This window comes from Danio rerio, chromosome 2 (genome assembly GCF_049306965.1).
Source record: "Danio rerio strain Tuebingen ecotype United States chromosome 2, GRCz12tu, whole genome shotgun sequence".
NCBI classification, from domain to species: domain Eukaryota; kingdom Metazoa; phylum Chordata; class Actinopteri; order Cypriniformes; family Danionidae; genus Danio; species Danio rerio.
The window spans coordinates 45,297,501-45,317,123 of NC_133177.1; the positions used below are offsets into that span (position 1 = coordinate 45,297,501).

The window sequence follows — 19,623 nt, forward strand, 5'->3', positions numbered from 1 at the left end:
AAAATATTCAAAATCACAATTCATTCAGATTTTGTTTGCTTAATAAAAAGTAGACAAGAAATACTTGACTATAAACCTCAGGAGACAGTATTATGATTCATTAACTAACACAGTGCATCATATCTTTATGAACTTTTATTTGATTTGCATACACATACACAGTATATATTTTTAAACAGGTCTAGCTTGAACCCTGAAACTATCAAGTACCAAAACCATGACCTTGCACATGCATATAATAGTGAAATGTGCAACAAAATGAGTAAAAGAAAATCTGTCTATATTAAAATTAGGTGCTCTTTTAAGCTCTCACTCTTTCTTACTTCCATTCTGCTTTGTTCCTGCTCCCTCTGGGGTCAACACGGCGGAATGAAGCACCAACTGCTATTTTTTAAGCTCTTCCAATAGATCATAATATATAAAATGAGCTTCTGACAATTGACAAATATTTGAACTCCAACATGCTATATATGGACAAATACTTAAAACTGTTCAGTAATTTACTTATGTCACGTAGAGCAAATGCCACATCCAGAATTGATAAGATCTTAATTTAAAGTCTCTTTTACATCTTGATTTAATCTATTTTGATTGCTATGGTAGACATGATTTATAAACCGTTACAGAAATAATACAGCGTAATTTTCAATACTAAGACTGAAGCATAACTATATTCATATTTCATAACTATACATGATGATTGCTCTCTGGTCAAAAACAGATCTGAATGTTAATTAGCATCATAGTCAAAGGTTTAACATGTCTTTTTCAAGATTGCATTGGTATTTGAGAGATATTTCAATATTTTAACAATTAATCAGGCAGATCTAAAGGGAAAGCGCTAAATTTAATTTAATTTAAACTGCCTGTTTGTTATGCTTGATCATCACACAATTTTACATGTGATTTAGGGTAAATCCTAAACCCAGGGTAGAGCGGCTGAGTGAATGTGGTGTGGACTCTGTGAATGAGGCTCATTGTGTCAGAGACGCTGTAGAAGGACAGAGTTCCTGCACTGTGATCCACATACACTCCTATTCTACACAATCTGGACACAACTGGGAGGTTAGTGTGTTTGCTATTGTGCCAGAATGAGCATCTGAAGCCAGAGCAATACAAAGCCCAGGACTGATCATTATATCCAAACTGGCACTTTTCTCCCCGTTCCTTCCTGCTGATGCTCTGATATGACACTGATATTTCCATAGAACCACTCCACTGAACCTCCCAGTAACAGCGTCCACACACACTCTCTCTACACAACACATGAGGAAAATTATCAAATCTCGCTGGATGATCAGGAAGCACCAGAGGCTTCTTCTTCCTAGTCACCACTCTGTTCCCCTCTGACAGCCTGAGAGATTTTTGAGCTGTGTTTGAGTCCAGAGTGAACCGCTGGTAATCTGGAAACCATTAAAACAGTAGGTTCATTTTTTTCAGTGAATTGTAATTATTTTAATGTAATCAAGAATGCAAAAAACTTTTTGTCTTTTTTTTGTCCATAACCTCAAAAGTGCTTCTTGGGTAGCCATTTTTCTACATTGAAGCTTTTTTGTATTTAGAGATTTAAAATGAGTTTTCAGCCAAGTATTGTTATTTGCTTGATTGTATTTTTAACATTTATTCACATAGGACAATTGTTATTAGTTTAGCTATTAACTTCCACTAACTTTAGCTAGATTATAGTATTAAATTATTACCTCCTGATCTCAGAAACAAGGTTTAAGCCCCGGTCACATCACACAATCTTGGCACAATTTCCTTGATGTAGGGTGTTGTGGGGAGTTGTGAACGACAACTGTGCGTTGTGACACAAGATTCAATCGTTGTGACACCATCGCAGAAAGTCTAGCATGTTTAATTTTTTCTCGTTCTTCACGATGAGTTCTGTCATGTGGGTGACACTGCCCAATAGGAGCACATAATTTATCAGTTATCTCAGTGGGGGTTGCCCTTAATGCACTTCAATCAAAAAATAGGTTGCATATTTACTTATGGATATGATCAATCATTGGTTATGCAAACTTTAGCTATTTTTCTAAAATATTAAGGTGTTTTAAGCAATTTTATATGACAAACTGGCACAAATATGCAGACATCTCCATTCTCACAACGAGTTTCTGAGTTCTCTCATGCAGGGACGCCTAAAGGATTTTATTCAAAGGTACGCACATATCTAGCACCACCTTGGCCCATCATTCCTTATTCCTAAAATTGTTTAAAACAATTTGAATAGCGGTTCCATGCAAGGAGGCTGTGCAGAATAGTCCGATTAATGAGAAACGGGCTGGGTCTAGAGTTCCCCCGGCTAAGGTGCTGATGAGACTGTGGTATTCACCCCGTGTGGGGAAACAGCATTTGTCTCATTAATTTTAGGCCTTTTGGCAAATGTCTCATTTCGTTTAACTGTTTTAAATAGAGTTTACTCATTTTAACCCTTGTTTTAAACAATAGCTATCTGACTTGTAAGTTTTAGTGTGCGGAAAAAATGGCAGCAAAACTAAAGCCAATAGATTTCTTTACCCATCTCCCACCATGCAAGTACATACACACTTTAAAACACACAAAACACACACCTTTATTCTTATTCTTTCTTGCTTTTTCAATATAGTGCACACTGTATAATAATCAATTTAAATTATGTAATAAATTAATTAATTAAAAATTTGCCATTAATTTGCGCCCTCTCATGCACAATGCGTACAGTTGTGCGCCTGCCGACCCCAATGCTCTCATCCTTCCAACAGAGTTTTTCCTAAAACATTGTAAAAGCCTATCCTGCTTATTTAAATTGTAATTAACAGTAAAAACAGTTTATTATAGGCTTCTCTGAAACGGTGAATATTTCCCTTTAAGTTTATTTAGGGTAGATTATTATTTTATTTAACAAACCAACACAATCTCACGGCAATCCGTGTTTTGGCACTGAAGCATATAGGGGAATTGTTTTGAAGCACTTCACCTTAAAGGTTATTCGTTATTCTTTTTTATCTGTTAGTTAACTGACCAACAAAAATCAATTAGGATTTAGATACAAATTATAGCAAACGAAATTCGTTTCAAATATATATTTTTTCCATGAAAAATATACAAATTATATTTTTGTTTGTGCTCGTCCAATTGTGCAGTGATTTGTTCTGCTCGAAGGAAAATAAGGATTTTTTTTTTTTGTAATTCAACTTTTTTTATTGTTCTGGAAAATAAGGATTTTATTAATGCTTCACTGCTTCACAGCTGCTGATGTGCCTTAATTTTTCACTCACCATGTTTAGGCAAGGGTGTGTTTAATAGCAATATTAGCAAGAAAATATACATTTAGATTTCAAAGAAAATATCTTAATATTAAAAAGGAAACTTAAAAGTTTGATCTAATCAATGTCATAAGTTAGAATTTGATTATTTAATATTTATAAAAGAATCTGCCCTCTAAGTACCCACATCTCTTTTTCTTCTTCATCTTTTCTTTTTTGTCTGGTCTTGTTTATAGAAAACAAATATTAAATAAAATAACTTACATTGAAGGAACTCATTCCTGTTCTTGTATTCGGAAATGGGAATCACGTTGATGTTTCTCACTAAAGAAATAAACATATTTATTGTTAGAAAAAATTTACTTCTCATTTATTTGTTCTTTTCAGCAGTTTATGATATTGACACTTCTAAGACAAAATTAATAGTGTCAATAGTATACTTTACCAATCCGAAATATGTTTTCTCGTTCAACATTCAAAGTCTGCTGGAGTTTCTCGTTTAACTCAGAGACAGATGTTACCAAATCATCAAAAGAGAGATGAGAACTGATGCTGGATGAGTCTGTAGATCCAGGAGGAACAGAGAGAGACTGGAAACTCTACACAAACACACAGGCAAAACAATAGGAATATTAGAAAATCAGATACCTATACTATATATTATAGAACACAACATGCTTTTTGTCAGATCTCTGTTACCTGGAGGAAATGGATGTGATTATCTGTGCATAAAAGCTGCTCCAGCTCAGTGTCTCTCCTCCTCAGATCATCAATCTCCTGCTCCAGTCGCTCCAGTCGTCCTTCAGCTCCACTCACTGCAGCCTTTTCCTGATCTCTGATCAGCTGTGTCACCTCAGAGCGGGTTCTCTCAATGGAGAAGATGAGCTCAGTAAAGATCCTCTCAGTGTCCTCCACTGCTGCCTGTGCAGAGCGCTGTTAGGACACACAGAGAGAGAAGCAGCAGAATCAGTCAGTTACTCTGCTCTTACTGCCTCACACAGCCTGTTCCCCACAGGGGCTTTAGTGAGACTTAAAGTGCTCCAGCACTGGGCTCCTCACTGACTGACTGCAGGACAGTCCTAACTGAGTCTCAAACAGCTCTTCCAGCAGTTGATCTGCTTACAACTCACCTTGTGAGAATCTACAGCCGCTCTCAACTTCTCACATTCCTCCTGTCTCTCCTGGATTCTCTGCTGAAGTGTCTCTTTAAAATGTTTCTATACAACAGAAAAAATACAGTAAACCAGACTGCTAAGTATTGTTTAACAATTAATAATTTAATAAAGCATTATGAACATAATGGTACAAATACAGATCTGGTCACAACCATGTTTGTTATATTATAGTGGATTTTCACTCTAATTTCAATGCCTTTTTAAAAACTATTCGTTCTCCTCTGCAATAGTTGTAAAAGTTTTGTTAATGTTTTTATAAAGTAAAATATTTCAATGGCAAAGTTTGAAAAAAAAAACTTATTTAGAGATAAACATTAGTACTAGGTATCAATTTTACCTGTTTCTCTGCTCTCTCTTCAGCTGGTAATGCAGTTTCATGGGTTTTGTGTTCATTCATCAAGCACAGCATGCAAATACAGCGCTGGTCAGTTCTGCAGTACATTTCTAGCAGTCTGTCATGTTGAGGGCAGATCATCTCCTGCAGCCGTCCAGTGGCATCAGTCACTTTGTGTCGCTTTCTAGAGTGAAATTCCTCGTGACGATCAAAGTGAGTCTGACAGTAAGAATCCAGACACACCAGACAAGACTTCACAGCTTTATATTTTTCCCCACAACAGATATCACACTCCACATCTTCAGCTTGTAGTTTTGTCTTTTTTGGTTTCTCCACCACTTCAGCCAGCATGGTGTTTTTTCCTAAAGCAGGTCTTGGAGTGAAGGTCTGTCTGCAATGAGGGCAGCTGTAGACTCCGTTCTGCTCATCCTGATCCCAGCAGTCTGAAATACAGCTCATACAGTAACTGTGTCCACAGGGAATGGTCACTGGATCCTTCAGTAGATCCAGACAGACTGAACAGCTGAACTGATCCTGAGCCAAAGAACCACTGGATTCTGCCATTTTTCTACACAAACAGACAAAATCAAGAGACCAACTGAGATGAAACAGAAAGCAAGAAGTGCAGTGCTGCCAAGTAAAACCCGCGCAAACGGAAAAGTAAGGTTTCATTTTCACTAAACTGAAAGTAGGAGTGTCAGAAAGAAAGATGTTTCTAGTTAAGAAAGAAGAAAAGGTTTCTTTATAAATAAAAACATACATTCATATAATTATTTATTATCAAACAAAATCAAGGCATCACGGTGGCGCAGTGGGTAGGAAAGCAGCGTGTTTCATTTGTTCATTTATTGATTCAGAAAGACTTTCAAAGCATGCGCCCGTGACCGAAATGCGACCTCCGGTGGACAGTAGCAGCCTCTGAAATGAGACGCATATTCAAAGTTCAACATGAGGTTATTAAATAGCAAATAATATAAATATTATGAACGTAAACATTAGGTCTCAACAACGCGCTATGTGACGAGATTTGCAGTGATAAGCAATTTGGTTGTTTGCAGCAGACAAAACACGACAGGAATTTAAATACAGCCATTAAGAAGCACAGAATATGCACTCACTAATGAAATGGTAAGGTTTATAATCTAATCAGTACATATTAAACCTCTTTAACATTATTAAATGTAGATGCTGAATCACTGACATGTGCTGGTTTACAAGTCACTGTTCTAAAGTTCAATTTCAAAGGGTTTATTGTATTTTCAAGATCTGAGGTGAACTACCTGCTGCTGCTTTCAATAGTTTGCCAATAAGTGTAGTTTAATATGTTAATTTCGAGAGGAGTACGTGCTTATGATTGACCCAACTAGCTCATATTAGCTAATTACGATCTTTTTACGATTTGCTGGAACGTCTGGCGTTTCTGCGTGGAGCTGGCGCTTTTTTCCCCATTTCTTTCCCCCGGGTTCCCTGGTTTCCTCTCAAGGCCCAAACATGCTCTACATTATAGACCAAATAAACCTTTCTCTTTTATCAGACGTCTCACTCTCAGGAAGTTCACTTTGGCCTTAGCTGCGGGGGAGCTCTGCGAGCAGGGGCTGGAGTGGGCGTGGCCAGCAGAGCAGGGGAGAAAGAGGGGAACGAACAACTGTTGTCAGTGGGCTCACAAAATGAGACACAAACCGGGAGACCCATGATGATCTTATAGTTTACAAAGTTAAAATGCAAAGAAATAAGCAGTAATTTAATGCCCTGCTACATTTGTTATTCGTAAATTCATATACACATAACCACAATTTATATCATTATAAAGATAAGCCTGTTTATATAAACACTATAAATGAGGAGGACTTTTCTCCTCCTCAATTCCTGGGGCTGAGTGCAGCTGATCTCTTGCTCTGTCTATTTCAACCATTAGCCCTGTCGGTGATCTGGAGGACTTTAAACATAAGCGAACACAGAAGCACAGATATAGGTGCAACTAATAAAAGACAAAGTTCGCCATTCTCCAATTCTCGTACAGCTTTCTCGACAAAAATTCTTGCTGCAAACTAACAGTTTTGCTGTATCGGCCCTGACTGCATCACAGGGAAAACATGCAACAAACACCGTGGATCATGGAAACAAACACATACGACCCTTTACAAAAGGCTAAATGCTAAGAGGTGTATACGGAGTCCGTGGATGCGGTCTCACCCAGTCATTAGCGTAGGGCAGTGTTGCCAACTATTTCCAGTGAAAAGTAGCTAAAGCCTGCCAGAAAAGTAGCTAAATGTTGCCTGATGTCGTCACACTAATTTGCATATCAAGTAGTGTCTGGCAAGCGTAAGCCTGTCATGTCTCTACTCTCTGAGGCGTCGTGTATTATATTATATTAAAACATTACATCCACATGCACACTAACTAGGTTGTTATTAACATATCACTTTGCGTGGTAATGTCATTGCGTAATCGCAGCTCAAAACTACATATTTATGTAGGATACGAAACAATTAATGTTTCAATTGACTGGACATCTCAGCAAAAACATTATTTGAAATATGTCCATTTAGATTTGTATGAAAAAATAGGTGACTATTTTTAAAAGTAATACGAACACTTTGAGAAGAATTAATTTTTTAATATAACACTGACAATGAACAGTTACATTCTTTTAAGCAATCACAGCTTGTGTACTTATTTTTAACTTGTGAAATTAACACATTTGTAAAAGGGACAACAATTATAGCAATATTGGAATTTATTTTATTTTATTATTTTATTTATTTTATATATATATATATATATATATATATATATATATATATATATATATATATATATATATATATATTTGTTAATAAATATCAGTTAATGAACAGTTATAAAAAAACAATCTAAGCTAGCGATTTGTGAGTGAAGCGTGCAGTCACTGCTGTTTTGTGTCATTTTTAAAAAGATTTCTAAAAGTAGCCAAATGAATGTTAAAAATTGCTAAATCTGTTGCTAGGTGCTTTTTTGAAAATAAAAATAGAAGTTGCTAGGGTAGTATGAAAAATTGTTTAATCTAGCAACAAAATTGCTAAGTTGGCAACACAGGCATAGGTTATAGCAGCTTGGCAGGTTTGTCTTGCCTTCGGAAAGCACGTGCAGTCATGAATAATTAAGAAGCAGGGACTTCTCATAGGATAAGAAAACTCCACTACTAATAACAACGAGAAACCGCCACTAGCAGATTCGTGCTACGTCACCAATTTTTATCCCACTTCAAAAATGAATTTAAAGCCGAAAGATAAAATTAGCTGACAAAAGCTCAAAATTATCCTGTTTATACACAATGAAAGCTGACAGCTGCTAACATTTTCTTAACTGATGCTTAACTGATGCTCAACACACACAGTACTTGAGGGTTTCTTGAATCTTTAAGCATGGAGTGTTGATAAAGAGTCTGATGCATGTGGAGAGGACAGAGTGTGCCAACTTTTTTTCTCTCCTTCTTTTCTCTGTCATCCCCTACCTTTTCCCCACAGCTGACCATGGTCATTTAAGTTGCATTTTTATTTTAATTCCTAGGTAGACTTGTACTGAAAGAGCGGTTTAATGACCCTTTATCGTTCTCATGTTGTGGAATCTCTTAAGATCTTCTTAATGATGGTCAAGACGGGAGATCTAGGTATCAAAGTAAGCTTTATTAATAAAAATTTTTGCATTTCTCAAATGTAGCCCTAGGCACATATTTCAATAATCCTGTGCTGAATTTGACAGTTGTTATTGACTCACCTCTAGCTCTATGGCCCTTCTGGGAGGTGTAGGGTTCACCCATCTTAACCCTTTAATTTCCATTTACATCTTTCTGCATGTATCCATGACCTGCTTGTAGATTTCTAGTACTTTCCCGTGCTTTCGCTTTTAGTCATGGAAAGCCCCTTTCATACAGAACTGATATATGTTTTATTCAGTTAGTTTATAGAGGTTTTCACCAGTAAACTGCATATTGATATGGATGGGTTATTAAATGGTGCAACAGATTGCAGCACATAGTTACTATAGTTATATCACATATTGAAGTTATTTTAATATTGTTAATTAATTTTTATATAATAAACAATTACTTTTTCGGTCCTCTTTCATTCTGTCTGTTAGACACTCATGCCTTCAGTGAAAATGAAACTCAACACTTTTTCCGTTTGCGCGGGCTTTGCTTTGTGGCTTTGTACTTTGCTCTCTGCTTTCATCAGGACACACTGTTTTTGATCTCTTAATATTCTGTCTGTTTGTGCAGTAAAATGGAAAAATCCAATGTTCCTTTGCTTCAGGATAAGTTTACGTGTTTGATCTGTCTGGATCTACTGAAGGATCCAGTGGCCATTCCCTGTGGACACAGTTTCTGTATGAGCTGTATTTCAGACTGCTGGGATCAGGATGATCAGAAGGGAGTCTACAGCTGCCCTCAGTGCAGACAGACCTTCACTCCAAGACCTGCTTTAGGTAAAAACCTCATCCTGACTGAAGTGGTAGAGAATTTTAGAAAGAGAAAACTACAAGCTGCTCGTCCTGCTCAGTGTTACTCTGAATCTGTAGATGTGGAGTGTGATGTTTGCACTGGGAGAAAATATAAAGCTGTGAAGTCTTGTCTGGTGTGTCTGGAATCTTACTGTCAGACTCACTTTGATCGTCACGAGGAATTTCACTCTAAAAAGCGACACAAAGTGACTGATGCCACTGGACGACTGCAGGAGATGATCTGTCCTCAACATGACAAACTACTAGAAATGTACTGCAGAACTGACCAGCGCTGTATTTGCATGCTGTGCTTGATGAATGAACACAAAACCCATGAAACTGCATTGCCAGCTGAAGAGAGAGGAGAGAAACAGGTATAACGTTACAGAAATGTACTAGCCCATTTCTCTTTTATTGATAAACATCCAATATTTTGACTGAATAAGAATTGACACAACAGCTTCTGTGTCATCTTTGCAGTAGAGCAGGGATGTCAAACTTAATTCCTGGAGGGCCGAAGCCCTGCACAGTTTAGTTCCAACCCTGCTCCAACACACTTACCTGTAGGTTTTAAACAAGCCTGAAGGACTCAATTAGTTTGATCAGGTGTGTTTAATTAGGGTTGGAACTAAACTGTGCAGAGCTGCGGCCTCAAGTTTGACACCTGTGCAGTAGAGGTATAAAAAAGCCTGAATAACTGATACAGTAGGGGAAGAGATATATCATTTTGTCTATCAAGCTTTTGTGTAATACATATGTTTGTATTATTTTGTTTTACTGTAATTTCTTTGTTCAGAAACATTTTAAAGAGAAACTTCAGCAGAGAGTGGAGGAGGGACAGGAGGAGCGTGAGGAGCTGAGAGCGGCTGTAGAGTCGCACAAGGTGAGTTTTGAGCAGAAGATCATCTGCTGAATGCTGGAAGAGCTGTTTCAGACTCAGTTAGGACCAGTGTTGGGCATGTTACTTAAAATAACTTGTTATAGTTTTAGTTATAGGTCGCTGGTTCGAGCCTCGGCTGGGTCAGTTGGCATTTCTGTGTGGAGTTTGCATGTTCTCCCTGCATTCACGTTGGTTTTCTCAAGGTGCTCTGGTTTTCCCCACAGTCCAAAGACATGTGTTATAGGTGTATTGGGTAGGCTAAATTATCCGTAGTTTATGAGTGTGTGTGGATGTTTCCCAGTGATGGGTTGCAGCTGGAAGAGCATCCGCTGCGTAAAACATATGCTGGATAAGTTGGCGGTTCATTCCGCTGTGGTGACCCCAGACTAATAAAGGGACTAAGCCAAAAAGAAAATAAATGAATGTTTGAAGCAGTGAAAATTAAACCACACTGAACTGAACTAAACTGAACTCAACTCTGAAAACTGGACTGACGCTGTTTCAATATCAATATACTAGAACTTGTATGTTAAGCTGCTTTGACACAATCTGCATTGTTAAAGCACCATAGAAAAAACAATTAATTAAATTGACTAAACTCTGACTAAAGCTTGTCTTTTCCAGTAGGGTTGGGCGATGTCAACCAATTTGGCATTGTATGATGTTTAATGTGAAACATTGCTATGGACGATAGCATTATCATTGTAGGCGGCGATGATTTAATTATTTATGAATCTTTAATTAATTCATAACAAAGTAATTATTTGTAGCCTACCGTTTCAACTACCTGACCCACATGGCCTTTGTTCTATCCATCACCAAATCATAAATAAATAGATAAGGCACACACAAATGACCACCTTTAAACCACTTTTTACGTGAGAGTCTGGCTTGAATAGGCAGAGTGATCTGTGTCATTATAATGGTGTCGACAAACTTAGTTGGTAAAATAGTGCACAACTAACAGCAACCAACCAACAGTGTCTGAGGTTTTTGCTAAAAAAACTAAGTATAAGTGTGAAATTGAAAGATTGAAGCAGTGTACTGATGCTGCGACACATTACCTGATAGATTTAAAAGACTGAAGAGTCGTTAGAGAGATGATGAATTAAATATCACGTTTAACAACTATAGTGAGAAACGATCCAGCGGTACATCCTTGATAAACTGTCCGATGTGCACTGCTCTCTGGGGTTTTGAGCTTAAAGCACTCGCTGACTGATGGAGCTCAGACACGCACATATGCTGCAGCGCATGACCGAGTGTGTGTGGTCACATGATGTGCATTTTTTGGGGTATAGTGTGAAAGGAGGGCTTTTCAGAAATGCTAGCTGAAACACCAGTTTGGACATGGATTGTTTTAGTTTTAAAATGCCATGTTAATACTAAGATGAATTAGTGTAAACTTGGCCTAAGTGTGTATTTTTTGCGAGCGGGTTGCTGCTGCGATGGGGGCAGGGCGGAGGTCTGTTGGCCATCGGCAAGGGAGGATGGCACCGTCTATTGACCCAACCCTATTTTCCAGTTTACACGACATTCCAGCAGTTGTTTAAAAGAGTGTGCATAAGAAATATTAGATGTAAACTCATGTTGACAGAAAGAAAGGCAGGAAACAGGACTGGCTAGTGAATGCATTCAAAATGAAAATGGCGCATGTAAACATCATATTCAGAATATATAACGACCATCAAATCTTTCATTGAGTCAAAATGACAAAAAGGTGTACATGTAAATGTGGGTAGTGAGGAGCCCGGTGCTGGAGCACTTTCAGTCCCACTGTGAGGAACAGGCTGTGTGGCAGCAGTTAGAGCTGAGTGAATGACTGATTTTGCTGCTTCTCTCTCTGTGTGTCCTAACAGCGCTCTGCACAGGCAGCAGTGGAGGACACTGAGAGAATCTTCACTGAGATCATAAGCTCCAATAAGAGAACCCGGTCTGAGGTGATGCAGATGATCAGAGATCAGGAAAAGGCTTTAGTTAGTGGAGCTGAAGGACGACTGGAGCAACTGGAGCAGGAGATGAATGATCTGAGGAGGAGAAACACTGAGCTGGACCAGCTTTCATGCACAAACAATCATATCCATTTCCTCCAGGTAACACCAATCTCTGACAAACAGCACATTATGTTTAACAATATGTATGTCTCCGATTTCCTAATATTCCTGTTGTTGTGTTTTTTTTTTTGTCTGTGTAGAGTTTCCAGTCTCTCTCTGTTCCTCCTGGATCTACAGACTCATCCAGCATCAGTTCTCATCCCTCTTTTGATGATTTGGTAACATCTGTCTCCGAGTTGAAAGAGAAACTGCAGCAGACCGTAAAAATAGCTAAAGAAAACATGCATCGAAAAGGTAAAGCTTTGAAGCATTAATTTACTCTCAGAAGTTTCAAAATGTAGTAAAATCAATATAATCCCACAACACACAGTTTAAAAACTGTTGAAAATTATTGTTTACTTATATTGAAGATATTTGTTTCCTTAGTGAGATACATCAATGTGATTCCCACACCAGAATACAAGAGCAGGAATGAGTTCCTACAATGTAAGTTTTCTTTTTTGTTTGTTTGATTTTTATAAACAAACTATCTAACAATAAAAAGGTTCTAAAATATAAGCAAATCTAAATATAATAAAGAAATATGCTAACGACGTAACACCTATTAAGTTATGTTACTTTAAAAAGACAAAAAAAAAGCTTTTCTTTTTATGGTGTGATTGTTGATTGCATTAAAGCTGCGGTCACACTGCACATTACTCCCCGTAGACTTCCATTTATGCACACGCAAATGCATCAGACTAGAGACAAGCTCAAACAACAAGTTTCGCAGTTCGCTGTGTTGAAAAGTTCAAGCTTGGTGAACTCTGACCTGCGAAATTGCATTACATGTTTGCGTGAGACCAATCTAAGATCAAAACATGACCTCTCTGGGCAGGAATTTTTTATTGTCTAATCATTGTTTAATCCCTCCCCTTTTTCACAGCGCTGTACAACTGAATTTTTCACGCACAAACTCTAGTGCAGGGGTGGGGAACCTTTTTTTCTATCAAGGACCAATTACATTTTTGTAACATTGTTTAGGGGCCATACTAAATAATTAGGCTGCTCGATTATAAGAAAAATCATAATCGCATTTATTTTGGTTATAATTGTTATCCTGATTATTCAAAACGAGTATCAGTTAAAGTCAAAATTATTCACCCTCCTGTGAATTTTGTTTTTTTATATATAAATATTTCCCAAATTATGTTTAACAGAGGAATTTTTTACAGTATTTCCTATAATATTTTTTCATCTGAGAAAGGGCTTATATGTCTTATATCAACTACAAGAAAAGCAGTTTTTAATATTTTAAAACCCATTTAAAGGTCAATATTATTAGCCCCCGTAAGCAATGTATATTTTTGATTGTCTGCAGAAGAAACTATTGTTTTACAATGACTTTCCTAATTACACTAATTAAGCCTTTAAATGTCATTTTAAGCTGAATACTAGTATCTTAAAAATATCTAGTAAAATATTATGTGTTGTCATTATAGCAAAGATGAAAGAAATCAGTTATTAGAAAAAAAGAGTTAGTAAAACTATTATGTTTAGAAATGGGTTGAAAAAAATCTTTCCATTAAACAGAAATTAGGGAGGAAAGAGTTGCTGATAATTCAGAAGAGCTAATAGTTCTGACTTCAACTGTATATATACACAGTTATTTCCCTATCGGTAAATAAGCAAAGGGAAATAAATACAATAGAGTAAAAATATGAAACAAACTGTGCTTTAAGCATCTCCACTTGTAAGAAAAAAAAAAACACTTTAATTATAGCAAGTCCTTCAGTCAAGAGCAGTGAGTGATTTTGTCCTTTTGTTGTTTGATTATTAATAAAAACAGGCAGCAGCAGGAATATTGCGCACTTTCACTTTAAGAATTGTGCGGCTCTGATATGGCTCTTTCACATGTCTTTTGATTCTCAACTTGTTTGTTTATTAAACAAATGAGGTTTAAAATAAATAATCACTAAACACCGCGTTCTGACACAAATGTGCATGTATTTGACCATTAAAGCGCTCGCATTAAGATGGCGTTAGATGTGTGTGCTCTGCTCGTCTCCAAGGCTAAGCGCGCACACACACAGAAGCATGCCATACGGTCTTGTTCGCGCTATTAAAAATATGAATGATTCGAACGAACATCAATGAATGATGCACATCCCGTGCTGCAAACGTTACAGTACAGCACATGCTTTTAGTCTATTTCATGTAAAACTGAGCTTTGCAGAGCAATAAATGTGTACAACTGTCACTTTCTATAACAGAAATTTTATTTATTTATTTATTTTATTTTATAATTTTTTTTCTGCATACGGCCCGGAGGCCGGACGTTCCTCACTTCTGCTCTAGTGTGACCGCAACATGAATCCATCACATTTCACTGATGAAAACATCATTTTTATCTGCTGTTAATCTGCTGTTTTAATGGTTTTCAGATTACCAGCAGCTGACACTGGACAAAGACACAGCTTATGAATGTCTGCGGCTGTCTGAGGGGAACAGAGTGGTGACTAGGATAAAGAAACCACTGCACTATCCTGATCATCCAGACAGATTTGATAGTTTTGCTCAGGTGTTGTGTAACGAGAATGTGTCTGGATGCTGTTACTGGGAGTTTGAGAGGACCGGCAATGGAATGTGTGTATCGGTGTCATACAAAACCATCAGCAGGAAGGGACCGGGAAGTGAGTGTAGTTTTGGATATAATGATCAGTCCTGGAGTTTGTACTGCTCTGACAACAGATGTTTATTCAGGCACAATAGTGAAGAGTCTAAACTCAGAGTAGTGTCCAGCATGTCTAGAATAGGTGTTTATGTGGATCACAGTGCAGGAACTTTGTCCTTCTACAGCGTCTCTGACACAATGAGCCTCATTCACAGAGTCCACACCACATTCACTCAGCCGCTCTACCCTGGGTTTGAGGTTTACAGTTTTTCACGTGTAAAATTGAGTGATCCACCTACCCTGGGTTTGGCAGTTACGGTGATTGACAAGTAACATTATGTGATCAAGCATAACAGACAAGCATATTCAAAATATCTCAAAATTCCACACGGTCTTGTCCCTAAAAGACAAGTATGATCACAATGTAAATTTAGACTTTTGACTCAGAGAGGGTAATCTTCAAGTATAGCAAGGTAAAGTTAGTTTTAGTCTTTAAATGTTTAGTTTAGTCTTTAGTCCTACACCATAGTTGATTTTCATTTACAAATGTTCAAATGATCATAAATGCTGGGATAATAGTTTACATTTTGAATATAAATATTGATATCTACCCTAGCATTCAAAATAGAACTTGAAAAAAATTCAAAACTTGGTTGGTTGAACCAACACTTCTTTCATGTTGTCTTAAAGCAAAGCAAAAATACTAAATCTTCCCAGATATCTATGAATGTGTCACTAAATCATTCATTCAAACTTAGCTTTAAAATTTTTAAATTTTATTCATATTAATATAGATTTTTAAAGATGCAATATAATGAAAATCTGGATATACCTAGGCATAGCTAAATAATAAGAGTTCAGTACATGAAAATGGCCATACTGTGAGCCTCAAACACCATTGCTTCCTCATTCTTATTAATTAACACTGGCTCTAGCTCAATTCATGTTGAACTCCAGTAAGTAGGGTATTTTATTCACTTTGAGTAAAGGGATTTTCTTTAATGTAGTTGATGCTGACTCATTCATAAGTTAGTTGTGGCAAAAAAGAATCTGCTAAATTAGAAATTAAAATATTACAGTTAACATTAGCTTGTTTACTATAGCTTGCTGCGTAGTGCACTGCAACTAACATGCCAAAGCCGTTTCAAATGCATTGTATTATTTGTGATGACTTGGCATAACTGAACTTATTAACATTAACATCAACATTAAAGGCCACAGCATAGATTTTAAAATGTAATTACAATACATCCAGATAAATAGATTTAAGCAATTATTTAGTTGTTCAAGTGTAAAATGAGATGGAAAAACTGGAAAATGGAACTTAATACAGTGCTTCTTGTCTGGTCTGAGACCCACTTTACATCATATATCTATCAGGCAGTGATAATCACTCATTTTAAAAGAAATCAGACCCTAAATGTGTCAATTTTATAATAGAAAGTTCATTGGAAGCGCTGAGGCTGGCTGCATGAAATTAAAAGTCAGTGTACATATAGTCTATTAGCATATTGTTGAGCTGTGCATTTACTAAATGAGCATTGTGCCATAGGACTGAAATGACCCCACTGTATTTGTTTTCTTTTTTCTTTTTTTTGTATAATAAATTTCTATTCTGCTCGTGTCTTAATTAATTTTAAATAAAAAATGTTACATTTTTAATTTCTTGTTTTTATTGGTTTTGAGAAGAATGACAAATCAACAGAAATATCAATCAGTGAAAAAACAGATTCATCTCTCACCAGCTCTCGCTGTCTCTTACTGACCAGCTGACCCACCTGCACCCTTCCCCAATGATGGAAGCAGTGTTTTTCACTGTGAGGACATATCTTAATTTGACTCTATTTTTTGTAACATTCACTTTAGATGGATGGAATTTGTCTGAGAAGTGTGATTGGATTTTTAATGACCACAGAGAGTCAGGACCTCAGTTTAACATCTCATCTAAAAGACGGCGCTCACTGACACTGTAGAGTTCTGTTTTCTACTAAACAGTCATATCGATGACTCTGGTGTGCTTGGGCTTGGCCTTGGAAAGTACAATGTATTGTAAGTCTACGTCTACAATGTAGACTACATTCCAGATTAATTTGAAGTCTTAAAATGGTCCATGCCCACAATAGGGTATATGCCGAGCTAGTGCAGCTCCCATGCTGATACACTTCCGGTGACCTGTTATTGTAAACTTTTTACCATTTTATACGGTTCTTTATACGGCATCGATGTTGTAATGTCATTAAAATACATTCAGTTAAATAAACTTTAGCATTTATTTAGTTGCTCAAGCGTAAAACGAGACAAAAAGCTGTTTACTCGCACGCGCCCGTCAGAATCGGCAGGCTAACGCAGAAGTTCCATTGAATATACTGGGGTAAAATAAATGCTCATATTATAAAGATATGACGGGGGAAATGTAATTTAATGCAGTGCTTCTTGTACAATCTGAGACCCACTTTATAAATCGGATATCACTCAGCTAGTGGAGATCGCTGATTTTTAAAGAAAACAGACCTTGAACGCACCGGATTTTGCATTGACATTCAATTCGCCGGAAGCGCTTTACCCAGGTTACTGGCAAATTAAAAGTCCTATTAGCATGCTTCGGCATATACCCCATATTGTTTTCAGTTGATTCCATCATCCACACTTAAACGAATGAAACGCTTTCGTTCATGTACTGCGCATGTGCACAGACATGAGAGGATTTTACACATCCGGCTGCGGTTTATTTACTCTCTTTGAAACGTTGTGGCAAAATGTTGCAACTGTAGTCTGCTTCCACTACTGAACAATAGCTTCCAGTAAATATTCTGTGTCCTTTAAAGAGAAATATGGAGAATGTAAAAACTGACATTTATCTTTATTAAAGCTGTCAAAATGCACATTCAAAGCTTCTGCTTTACAGTGTTGGCCAGCATGTTAGCTGACTCGCATGCAGTGGTGTAAAGTAACTAATTACAAATACTCAAATTACTGTAATCGAGTAGTTTTTCTCAGAAATTGTAACTTACTAAATAGTTTTAAAAATGTGTATTTTTACTTTCCCTTGAGTACATTTTTAGTGCTGTATTGGTACTTTTACTCCACTACTTTCCTTCAACCTGCAGTTACTACTTTTTCTTGTTTATGGGGATTAGAAAACTCAGTCCTGTAATTCCTGTCCAATCAAATCACACATAGAAGGTAAATCGCATCATAATGAACTACCTCAAGACATGTACACTTTACATTGCAGCAAACTGTTTGGAAGCAATAAGTGTCCAAAAAGATGTTCAAAATCTTTACACGCATTGACCCAGAGACTGTTTAGATCAGGGATGCCCAAACACAGTCCTGGAGGGCTGATTTCCTGCAGATTTTAGCTCCAACTTGCCTCAACACACCTGCACGGATGTTTCTAGAAAGCCTATTAGGAGATTGATTAGCTAGCCCAGGTTTGTCTAATTGGGATTGGAACTTTGTAGGACATCAGCCCTCCAGGACCGAGTATGGGCACCCCTGGTTTAGATGCATGTCACTGATGAGAAGATGATGTATATTTACTGTATGATGACCAAAATGGCCTTAAACACCCAGCAGGCACAAGACGTCAACGTGCCGTCAGATTGAAATTGTACCCTAACGTCCAACCTAAAACCAACCAAATATCAATGTCTAATGATGTTGTGTCAACGTTACCACCATGACATCTATCAGATGTTGAATTTTGATTGCCATAACTGATGAATAAATGTCAGTATTTGACGTCAATAGGGTGTTGGTTTAAGATGTTGACTCGACATTGGATTTTGGTCACTTTCTAACAACCTAAAATCAACTAAATATCAACGTTATTTGATGTCATTAATGGACATTAAAATAATGTTGTCCTTAGACGCTGGCTAGACATTGAATTTTGGTCACCTGACATCACAACCTAAATCTAACCTAATATTATTGTCTTATGACATTGTGTGCCTGCTGGGCAATAACTAAATGCACTACACAATGTTACAATTACACACATCCACAAATGACATGTAAATGCATCAACTTTTAACAGCATAATACTCACTACTCATGAGTACTTTTAAAAGGGCTACTTTTTACTCCTACTTTGAGTAACATTTACAACAGGTACTTTTACTCTACTCCCACTACATTTTTAGGCAAGTAATGGTACTTTTACTTAAAACTTAAACTTTTACTTACTTTTTCAGTACTCTTCCCACCACTGCTCACATGACTGCATCACATGAGTAAAATGCATCGTCATTTTCAAAAGCCTCAATTTTTTACAGTCCACACTGCTTTCAAATGTATCCACTTTGGACAGCGCTTTCAAACACATGGCCTAAATGTGGCCCATCAGGGGAAGAGGGGAGCTGGGCTGGGTTAAAGGCAACAGTACATAGTTTGAGTACACGTAGTGCCCTTCAAAAGAAGATATTTTGGAGAAAGCTGGCAACCTGTAACCACTGAATTCCATAGCATTTGTTTTTTGTACTATAGAAGTCAATGGTTACAGGTTTTCAGATTTCTTAAAACAAATCTTCAGTGTTCAACAAATGAAATTAAATGAAATTTAAATTTTTGGATGAACTGTACCTGTGTTTGATGTTGGGATGAAAAAAATCTCCCAGACGCCAAATGAAGAAGCATGTCTACTGATCTATATATATAGTTATAGTTGTATCACACATATATATATATATATATATATATATATATATATATATATATATATATATATATATATATATATATAATATTAATCATATAAAAAAACAGTGATACATTTCAACGATGAAATAATGT

The 19,623-nt window shown here is 36.9% G+C and overlaps 2 protein-coding genes across 2 annotated transcripts; one reads left to right on the forward strand and one right to left on the reverse strand.

Moving 5' to 3' along the window:
- Nucleotides 1-122: 122 nt before the first annotated feature.
- Nucleotides 123-6,470, reverse strand: ftr07 (finTRIM family, member 7). The gene is made up of 6 exons (XM_073929001.1): nt 4,764-6,470; nt 4,382-4,468; nt 3,951-4,184; nt 3,697-3,850; nt 3,516-3,575; nt 123-1,403 (listed from the first exon to the last, which is right to left on the reverse strand). Exons 1-6 carry the CDS (start codon nt 5,520-5,522, stop codon nt 874-876), a joined length of 1,824 nt encoding a protein of 607 aa, XP_073785102.1. The 5' UTR covers nt 5,523-6,470; the 3' UTR covers nt 123-873.
- Nucleotides 6,471-8,934: 2,464 nt separating this feature from the next.
- Nucleotides 8,935-16,486, forward strand: LOC570185 (E3 ubiquitin/ISG15 ligase TRIM25). The gene is made up of 6 exons (XM_693632.7): nt 8,935-9,613; nt 10,036-10,122; nt 11,979-12,212; nt 12,314-12,467; nt 12,600-12,659; nt 14,597-16,486. The coding sequence occupies exons 1-6, from the start codon at nt 9,023-9,025 to the stop codon at nt 15,157-15,159; spliced, it is 1,689 nt and encodes a 562-aa protein (XP_698724.2). The 5' UTR covers nt 8,935-9,022; the 3' UTR covers nt 15,160-16,486.
- Nucleotides 16,487-19,623: the final 3,137 nt, after the last annotated feature.